Source organism: Trachypithecus francoisi, unplaced genomic scaffold (assembly GCF_009764315.1).
Source record: "Trachypithecus francoisi isolate TF-2019V2 unplaced genomic scaffold, Tfra_2.0 Lachesis_group3, whole genome shotgun sequence".
In the NCBI taxonomy this organism is placed as follows: Eukaryota; Metazoa; Chordata; class Mammalia; order Primates; family Cercopithecidae; genus Trachypithecus; species Trachypithecus francoisi.
In genome coordinates this window covers 137804105-137814562 of record NW_022681468.1, presented here as the reverse complement: position 1 = coordinate 137814562, position 10458 = coordinate 137804105, and the positions used below count along the sequence as shown (strand labels likewise).

Below are 10458 nucleotides of genomic sequence, written 5' to 3'. Positions count from 1 at the left end.
GCTACAGAATCAGCAATGCCTAATTATAAAATCTTCTAGCTAGTTAGGAAGCATTATGTGGGGGTTAACATGTAGTTAACAATGAAGAAAATTTTAGAGGTTATTGTATTTTTACACTCGTAATAGTTAAAAAATTTTGGCCGGACGCACTGGCTCACGCCTGTAATCCCAACACTTTGGGAGGCCGAGGTGGCGGATCACTTGAGGTCAGGAGTTTGAGACCAGCCTAGACAACATGATGAAACCCCATCTCTACTAAAAATACAAAAATTAGCCGGGTGTGGTAGCGCATGCCTGTAGTTCCAGCTACTCAGGAGGCTGAGGCACGAAAATCGCTTGAAACCCGGAGGTGGAGGTTGCGGTGAGCCGAGATCTTGCCACCGCACTCCAGCCTGGGCAACAGAGTAAGACTCCACCTCAAAAACAAAACAAAACATGTTCTGTATGATACTACAGTTGTGGATACGAGTCATTATACATTTGTCAAAACCTACAGAATGTACACCAAGAGTGAACTCTAATGTAAACTATAGACTTTGGGTGACAGTGGCGTGTCAGTGTTGGTTCATCAGTCATAGTAAACACACCACTGCAGTTTGGGAAGCTGATAGTGGAGGAGGTTGTGTGCGTGTGGTGATGGGTATATGGGAACTCTCTGTATTTCTGCTCAACTTTGATGTGAACCTAAAACTGCTGTAAAAAATAAAATTTATAATTTATTTTTTTTTTTTTTTTTTTTTTTTTTTTTTTTTTTTTTTTTTTTTGAGACGGAGTCTCGCTCTGTAGCCCAGGCTGGAGTGCAGTGGCGGATCTCAGCTCACTGCAAGCTCCGCCTCCCGGTTTACGCCATTCTCCTGCCTCAGCCTCCCGAGTAGCTGGGACTACAGGCGCCCGCCAACTCGCCCGGCTAGTTTTTTGTATTTTTTAGTAGAGACGGGGTTTCGCCGTGTTAGCTAGGTTGGTCTCGATCTCCTGACCTCGCGATCCACCCGTCTCGGCCTCCCAAAGTGCTGGGATTACAGGCTTGAGCCACCGCGCCGGCCAAATTTATTAATTTAAATACATGCAGCACATGACTTAAATTTAAATGTATCTACATATCTCTGGCAACACTAACTAACTTATTTGATAATCAGTTTTCACTGTATGGGTTATGGGGTTTTTTACTAGGCATTTTATCCCATGAAGAGATCGCTCTTCATGAATAAGCTAATTACTTACTTCTCAGAGAAGTATTTCTAGTGGTTATTTGGTCATTCTACTATAAGGAATTTGTGTATCAATCTATGTAAGGTACACTTTGGACTTTCCAATAGTCTATTTATTATCTCTGAAAAATAAAGAAGAACCCTGAGGAGAATTTCTAACCGTGTTGCTTTCTTCAGTCCTTCATAAGCAAACCAAAGTTCTCCATCCTCATTTAAATGTTCCAAATCTTCCACAGAGAGCCTGCAAAATAAGGAAGATAAGAAAATCTATCATCTCTCTCACGTTTTACATGTCTTAAAATGTTTGATAATGCAAAAATGATTACCTGCTTCTTACATCTTCAATGTCATAGCTTTCGAGAAGTTGTTTGGTGATCTCTGACATCTTTTCTGAGAGGAAAAGGCAGAGTTGTATACATTACATTTGTGGATGACTTATCTTTTCCCATTCCCTTTCCAGGGCCCAGTTTTCTAGCTTCACAGTCTCCAGCTAAATAACTCACCAGCCATCCAATCAACCAACTAACCAATCTTCCAAGTATTCAACCAACTAGCTATTCAGCCTACCAACTAAGCAATCTACCATATGTCCAACCAAATTCATACCAAAGGACACGTTTCCTTAGCAGTGACACAGCTACGATAAATTCAGTCTGCACCCATGGACTAAGAGACTCATATTTTTATTACCTCTCATTTCCCGTTTTTGTGACTGCACATGTTTCTCCACATCTATCTTCTGTGCCTGAAGTAGCTGTATCTCTTTTTCGAACTCAGAGATTGTCTAAATCACAGCAACGATGGAATCAGGTAAAGAAAAAAACAGCGATTATGCTTGATATGAGACAAAGGGAACACAATTACGGCGTCGCCTGTCTATGCAAGACATCCTCATTGCAGTTTCTTTCTTAGCTAAGATCTTGTTAAACCATCACTGCCCACACAGCTTGGCCTTGAGGCATGCTTACCTACTCAACATGCCAGACCTACTGGGTTGTATCAGTAGAATTAACTTCCCTAGGCCGGGCACAGCGGCTCACACCTGTAATCCCAGCACTTTGGGAGGCTGAGGCGGGTGGATCACCTGAGGTCAGGAGTTTGAGACCAGCCTGACTAACATGGTAAAACCCTGTCTCTACTAAAAATACAAAAATTAGCCGGGCGTGGTGGCAGATGCCTGTAATCCCAGCTACTCGGGAGGCTGAGGCAGGAGAATCACTTGAACCCGGGACGCAGAGGTTTCAGTGAGCTGAGACCACACCATTGCACTCCAGCCTGAGGGACAAGAGCAAAACTCCACCTCAAAAAAAAAAAAAAAAAAAAAAATTAACTTCCCTGTTATATAAAGAAAAAAATAATAAGTACCTACTACAAGCTTGGGGTGGGGTGGGACACGGGGAAGACTGAGAAAGGTAAAATCACAGGGGTTAAAATTCTCTTTTAATGGATAATAAAATACTGAGTACAAGGACATGGGCAAAGTTGCCACCTTCATAACTGTGGGTTTTGGCTTCAGCTCGGCTTAGATATGGAGCAGTGGCAGAGACTGGTGAGTCCAGGATGTCTGGGAGTTAGCAGGCTGTTGGGGAGGAGGTGGCCTGGCAGCTCTGGTGGAGGGGAAGAGGCAGTATTCTGCCTTTATTCTCCCTTGTGAACTCAGCTTGAATAAGAATTACAGGTCTGTGCTTTTGTTTTTGTATCTAAGGGGGAGATATAAGGACTTTCAGGGATAATAAACTCCCCTTGGTGTTTTTTTCAGTTACCCTGAGTATTTAAGGGCTCCAGCCCCTGTTTCTACAGAGTAAGCAGGAGAATCAAACTGGTATGTGCTGAGCACTTTACCTAGATGACCTAATCCTCCTCACAGGCCTATAAGGTGAATAGAGTGATCTTTTCTCGATTAACAAACTGCGGCTACATTTAACTGAAGGTTGACTGGCACATTCAGGGTCACATGCCAGGTTTATGGGGGACTCAGGACCATCCAAATCCTGAAGGTCGTGCTTTTCTTTGTAATGTTTCAGTAGAAATGTTCCAAGTCAGACTTGCATTTACTTAGGCTTTTAAGACTGACTGTAACACATACAACTTGATAATGATGAGTTATTTTTTTTGAAAACCAGAGTACGCTGGGCACGGTGGCTCACGCCTGTAATCCCAGCACTTTGGGAGGCTAACACAGGTGGATCACCTGAGGTCAGGACTTCAGGACCAGCCCGGCCAACATGGAGAAACCCCGTCTCTACTAAAAATACAAAAAAAAAAAATTAGCCGGGTGTGGTGGCAGGTGCCTGTAATCCCAGCTACTTGGGAGGCTGAGGCACGAGAATTGCTTGAACCTGGGAGGTGGGGTTGCAGTGAGCCAAGATGCTGCCATTGCACTCCAGCCTGGGTGACAAGAGCAAAACTCTGTCTCAAAAAAACCCCAAAAAACAAAAATCAAAAACCCAGAGTAATTTTTTTTTTTTTTTTTTTTGAGACGGAATCTTGCTCTGTTACCCAGGCTGGAGTCCAGTGGTGTGATCTCAGCTCCCTGCAACCTCCACCTCCCAGGTTCAAGCGATTCTCCTGCTTTAGCCTCCTAAGTATCTGGGACTACAGGCACATGCCACCTTGCCTGGCTTTTTTTTTTTTTTTTGTATTTCTAGTAGAGACGGGGTTTCACCGTGGTGTTGGCCAGGATAGTCTCCATCTCCTCACCTCGTGATCCGCCCGCCTTGGCCTCCCAAAGTGCTGGGATTACAGGCGTGAGCCACCACGCCCAGCCCAGAGTAATCTTAAGAGATCACACTGGAGAGTGACCCAGTCTTAGCTACCAAAGAGGAAGTGAGTGACACCTACTGGTACCTCTCTGCAAGTGCAGTCCCACAATTTCCTACATTTAAGATACAGACCTCAGACTTCAGCCAGATGACAGGACTCCCACAGACTAACTGACATCAGGCTCATGTGGCTGCTAAGAGTGAAGCAGTCACAGGAATGAAAGTGACCCTTCCTGATCATGTGGTCTGACCTCCTACTTTTAAACAATAGGGGACGGGGCCCAGAGAAGACAGATACTTCAGCTATGGAATTCAGTGTCCACCCGGATGCAATTCCAAAAGCTCTTCTAAACCATGCATGGCTAGTTCATGACAATTACAAAGAATATTTGCATAATCCTACAAATACTCTGATAATATGTATCTCACATATTTAGTAGAAGCTTAAAAGCTTTCCAACCTAATGATGAAATGTCTTACATTTAAGAACATAGGTACACTCAGGTTTAAGTTTTCTGGTAGGGAAACAATTCACTTAAGCCTTGATTGTCCAAGCATGGATCATTACTTCATCCATTCATTCATTTTTCTCAAGAGCTTTTTATTAAATTGCCCAGGAATATTTATATATTTTTAATGATAAATACAGGTAACAATATTTTTATGTATGATTATGCATTTTTTTTTTTTTTTTTGAGACGGAGTCTCACTCTGTCGCCCAGGCTGGAGTGCAATGGCCGGATCTCAGCTCACTGCAAGCTCCGCCTCCCGGGTTTACGCCATTCTCCTGCCTCAGCCTCCTGTGTAGCTGGGACTACAGGCGCCCGCCACCTCGCCCAGCTAGTTTTTTTGTATTTTTTTTAGTAGAGACGGGGTTTCACCGTGTTAGCCAGGATGGTCTCGATCTCCTGACCTCGTGATCCGCCCGTCTCGGCCTCCCAAAGTGCTGGGATTACAGGCTTGAGCCACCGCGCCCGGCCATGATTATGCAGTTTTAAAAATTCGATGTGATTTTTCCCTCTCAGGTTTATAAAAATTTACTTAAAAATTTCTACCATTGACAATTTATAGCTTTACTGATGTTATAATTTATGACTATAATGTGGAATAATTCAGCTGATTAACATGTTATCACCTCAAATACTTGTCATTTTTTGTGGTGAGAACATTTAAGATTTATTCATAGCAATTTTGAATGTACAATATGCTTTTATTAACTACATTCACACACTGTGCACTGGATAATTGTTTTTGTAAATTTTCTAGTAATGGTTTAAATGAAATATTTTGATAATAAGGTAACTTAACTTTAATGCAGGTGTTTATAGATTTATAGTGATGGATTATATAATAAGGATTCACCTCAATTTACAGTCTAATTTGGAAGTATTCTCTACATCAACATAACTTTAACTTAAAGTTAAATAACTTTACATAAATGTAATTTCAAAAAAGTTAGAAAGTTGACTTTTAATATATGGAATACAATGATTGCTAAATCAAAGGCAGCCTGGAGGTTCACAGTTGGAAGGACTGAGGAATCAGGCTCTATTTGCCTGTGGCCTTTACACAGATGCTTTTAGCTGTCTAATCTGTGGGAACTTGGAATTGCAATCAAATGACTTAACCAGAGGGCAGGGCTGAACGTGAGAGCAGCTCTACCTTGGCCTGCTTGCTCAGGCAGGCCACTTCTGCCTTCAAGCCATCAGAAGTGACGTGCTCCTCCTCTACCAGTTGTTGGAGTTGCGTCTTCTCATCCTTGAGAGCTTTAATTTCTTCTTTCAAAGACTGAATCTGCTTCTCATAGTCTTGTGTTTTCAGTTCAAAACTTTTTTCAAGAAGCCTAGGCAGCAAAAGAAGAAAATAATTTAGAGCTGAGCGTGGTGGCTCAAACCTGTAATCCCAGCACTTTGGGAGGCCAAGGCAGGCGGATCCCTTGAGCCCAGGAGTTCGAGACCAGCCTGGGCAACAAGAGAGACCCCCGTCTCCACTAAAAATACAAAAATTAGCCGGGTGTGGTGGCGCATGCCTGTAGTCCCAGCTACCCAGGAGGCTGAGGTGGGTGAATCGCTTGAGCCCAGGAGGTCCAGGCTGCATGAGCTGAGATTGTGCCACTGAACTTCAACCTGGATGACAGAGTGAGACCCTCCCCCACAACACCCCCCACCCCCCAAAAAAAGAAAATAATTTAGAATTGTTTCTACAGTCTTTACTTTGAATTAGAATACATCATTTTGAAAACAAGAGGAAACAAGTTAATTAGGACCTACTGTGACAGTTCCAGCAGATAATGGCCTTATTTTTAGCAAACTGTTTCCTCTTCCCTTAGGTTAAAGGCAACTTCTTACACCTCCTGATCTGAAAGGTGTAGCTTTACAAAGATCACGCACAGGGGACACTGGATAGGGAGACTGAACTTAAAATACACACTGGTTGTTGGTACACCGTATTCCCAATCCCCTGGGGTTCCATGCAGTCCCCTGGAAGGGCCATTTTCCCTTAGAGAATACCTTGGCGTGCTCTGCGAAGTCCTGACTCCTTCCTCGTTCCAAGGATCCTGCTGGGAGTCTGTTTGATCCTAAACAATAGAGCTATCTGATATGTCCAGGGGTCTAGACCTTCAAAAATTCTAGAATAAATGGCAGCAAATCCAGGTGCCCAAAAGTGCGTGTAAATCCAACTGCTCTAGAAGGTTGCTCAATTAAAAATGTGATGATTAACTAAGAAAATAATTGAAAAGAGATACATAACCTAGACAAGCCCAACACAGCCCACAGGGGCCCTGAAGCAGTGTCAGAAGCTCTATGAGTTTACTAAATCATTCTACTTGCTGAGCTGTCATCTCAGTTCCTTTTATAACTTGCTTTTATAGCACAAAGGGAAAAACTCTGAGAAAGAGAGCCACATTCCCAATAAAGTTGTTTGATTTCTTTTTTATAGATTTTATTTATTTATTTATTTACTTTTGAGACAGAGTTTTCTCTTACCCAGGCTGGAGTGAAGTGGCGCAATCTCAGCTCACTGCAACCTCCGGGTCCCCCCCGGGTTCAAGTGATTCTCCTGCCTCAGCCTCCCGAGTAGCTGGGATTATGAGGTGCCATTACTACACCCGGCTAGTGTTTGTATTTTTAGTAGAGACAGGGTTTTGCCATGTTGGCCAGGCTCATCTCAAAATCCTGACCTCAGGTGATCCACGCCTCCCTTGGCCTCCCAAAGTGCTGGGATTACAGGCGTGAGCCACTGCACATCGCCTCTTTTTTCTACAGATATTAACTTTGTTTCCAGGTTTTTTAAAAAACTGCAGTGCTCCCAAGAGGCCAGTAAAATGCCTTTGAAAAAGAAAACTGCAACCAGAAGTCTTCCTTTTTTTTTTACAAGGTCTGTCACCCAGGTTGGAGTGCAGTGGCATGATCTCAGCTCACTGCAACCTCCGCCTCCCAGGTTCAAGCAATTCTCCTGCCTCAGCCTCCCGCGTAGCTGGGATTATAGGCATCTGCCACCACGCCCGGCTAATTTTTGTATTTTTAGTAGAGATGGGGTTTCATCACATTGGCTAGGCTGGTCTCAAACTCCTGACCTCAGGTGATCTGTCCGCCTAGGCCTCCCAAAGTGCTGGGATTACAAGCATGAGCCACTACACCTGGCCCCGAAGTCTTATGTGAAAAGAATCTTAGACCCACAGACTTGAGCTGGTCAGGAGGGTGCTCACAGACTGCAGGCCTCTTGGAGCCTCCTGAGAATTGTGACAGGGGCCAAGAATTCCCCACTTGGCTGACCAAGGGCTAAACCAAGCTACAGATGAGTGCTAACGAGGAAGCAGAACACGGGCCTAGAGAGGGTAAAGAGTTTTACTCCCTTCACTGGCCTGCCTTGCCCTGACCCAGTTAGGACTGCAAACAGCCCAAAATGACCTGGCCTCAGCCTGGCTCCCCAAACCCCCAGCTTGAAATGATCACTCCCAAGTGGTCCCTGCACGTGGACAGATGCCAAGAGCCGAGCTCTTCTCCTCACATTAAACACTCATCGACAATTATATTTTTCTAGGTAAATGAGTTAATTAGACATATTTAAAAACTGATGGAGGATCATGAAACACTTCATATATTTGTTAACTCCTGGAGCGATTCTGGGATATTCCCTCCTCTCTTTAGAATCCTATTTCCTCACCCAGACCCAGGCTGTCCTGCTCACTGCTTGGGAAAGTTTTGTATCCTACCACCACAGGCAGACCTGAGCTTTCTAGCCCCCAAAAGAGATGTGCCAAGAATGTTCTATCTCTTTCCAGCACCCTGCCATGCACCCCAACTTTGAGATCTAAAAACCTTTGATGACTTAAGAGAAGGGAAGCCCAGATTGGAGTCCTTGGAGGTTAGCAAAGGGCTTGCTATTGAGATAGGAAAGGTAGGCTGGTACAGTACAAGGTCAGGCACCTGCCTTAATCTCTGTGAGGTGCGTTATTTACCTTATCTCTTGGGGTAAAAGACAAACTAACAAGTACAATAGGTGGGGAAGAAGGGAGGGAGGTTTACTTCTTAGGCAAGAATCTTAACGCTTGGATTTGGTGGAAGTTGAAGGTGGTGGTAGTCTCTGAAGTTTGCACTGTCTTAGCTATAAAGTAAAAAAAAGAAAAGAAAGAGAAAAGAAAGAAAAGGAGGAGAGGAAGGGAAGGAAGGAAGGAAAGGAAGGAAGGGAGGGAGGGAGGGAAAGAAAGAGAAAGAGAGAAAGGGAGGAAGGGAGGAAGGGAGGAAGGGAGGAAGGGAGGAAGAAAAGGAAGGAAGGAAGCAAGGAAGGAAGGAAGGAAGGAAGGAAGGAAAGAGAGAGAGAGAGAGAGAGAAAGAGAAAGAAAGTAATTAGTTCCTGGTGGTCCACTGTGCCCACCCAGCAGAAGCTTTATGGACTACTCTAGAATGTGTTCAGTATCTGATAGTACACATTGTGGAACTTAGCTCTCATAAATCTCTAATCTCACTTCCTAAAAATAGTCACACCCCACTTGCTTGTATCTGTGATCTCCTATATCACAGAGAGTCACACCCCACTTGCTTGTATCTGTGATCTCCTATATCACAGACAGTCACACCCCACTTGCTTGTATCTGTGATCTCCTATATGCAAACTGAGATGGAAAATATAAAACAGCACAGAGAGAAGAAAGAAAGTAGCTTTAAGGCAAACTAGATTCCATACATTCTTTGCCGTTCTTCCTTTTGTACATCATCAAAGAGCTGCTTGGTGAGGTTGTCCATTTTTTCTGTAAAAAGAGAATGCTTTTTGAGATATGTCTGCCAAATCAATGCCTTGATTGTTTCATGTTATGTTTAAGAAAGTGAGAATATCAGGACAATCATGTGATGTTTATTATTAACAGGACTTACAATGAGAGTATAGATCATTTTTTATAAACAAGAAATACAGATGAGGGAGTTTCAAAATAAAAATTCTCACAAATTTGTCAGGTTGGAATTATCAATAAATAGTTTCATTTATAGTACTTTTATTGGTCTGTTATTTATTAAAATAGATATATTGGCTTTGAGACAATGAATATCATTAAAAATAAATAGAAACCATTTGGGAAGAAAATGATCCATTTGTGACAAGGTTTCTCAGTCTTGGCATTATTGCTACTATGGGCTGGATAATTCTTTCCTGTGGAGAGGGGGCTGCCCACCCCTGGCTTCTACCCTCTAGAAGCCAGTAGCACCTCTGCTCCAGTTGTGACAACCCAAATTGGTTCCAGACATTGCCAAATGTCCGGGGGTGAGGCGGCAGCAAAGCTGAGAACCACTCATCTATGACAACCAAGAAAATAATTCAATGTCTGGGAAAGAGGAAGTACAAAAAGGCAGCTGTTAACACTGAAATACAAGAGTTGCAAACACAAAGTCTGCAGGCCGAGGGGCAGGACGTTCCATGGCTGTGACAACCCCACATTCCCAACACACCCGTATGCCACAGGGATCCTCAAAATGGGAGAAAGGCAACGCAGCCCCTCAAACGGCGATGCTCCTGTTTGCACTGAGCTGACATCTCATCCTTGAGCTCTACCTCACCTCTGAGCCCGCCCCAGAAGGAGTCCTCAGGGTACAGTGTCGATAGCGATTCTCCAAATTACTTTTTTTTTTTTAAGCCAACAGTTTAATAGTTTGTCTAACATAGTGCCAAATGTTTCTGAATCAAAATGACTGCTTCAGAACGTTGTAAGGCAGCCAGGAAATACTGGGGAAAATGCTCAAGCTTTCATTTAGAAGCCAACACGTTTGATATCACTTCAATTTTCAATTAACCAAAAGCACTGGCTTTAATTCTAGTGCTTACCATCTTGGGCCATTTGCAGATGGGCTAAAGAAGCTGCTCGAATGTGATTTACTTCTCAAGGGGAACGGGATTATGTCCATGTTAAGTCAGAATCTCAAAAAGGGGAAACAGCATTTGATAGCATCTCTGGGTCTTAGGTCACAAGCATAGGTAAAGGTTGGTGTTGTTCA

General features: G+C 43.4%; 1 protein-coding gene across 1 annotated transcript in view; it reads right to left on the bottom strand.

Annotated features, from left to right (window-relative positions):
- Nucleotides 1-10458, bottom strand: part of MYO5C (myosin VC) — a 106788-nt gene that overhangs the window by 35639 nt on the left and 60691 nt on the right. The window contains exons 24-28 of the mRNA XM_033190095.1: nucleotides 9158-9221; nucleotides 5633-5813; nucleotides 1899-1992; nucleotides 1535-1598; nucleotides 1369-1449 (exon numbers count right to left, since the gene is read on the bottom strand). Of these exons, the coding sequence (XP_033045986.1) occupies nucleotides 1369-1449; nucleotides 1535-1598; nucleotides 1899-1992; nucleotides 5633-5813; nucleotides 9158-9221 (484 nt within the window). The remainder of the gene's footprint in view (nucleotides 1-1368; nucleotides 1450-1534; nucleotides 1599-1898; nucleotides 1993-5632; nucleotides 5814-9157; nucleotides 9222-10458) is intronic.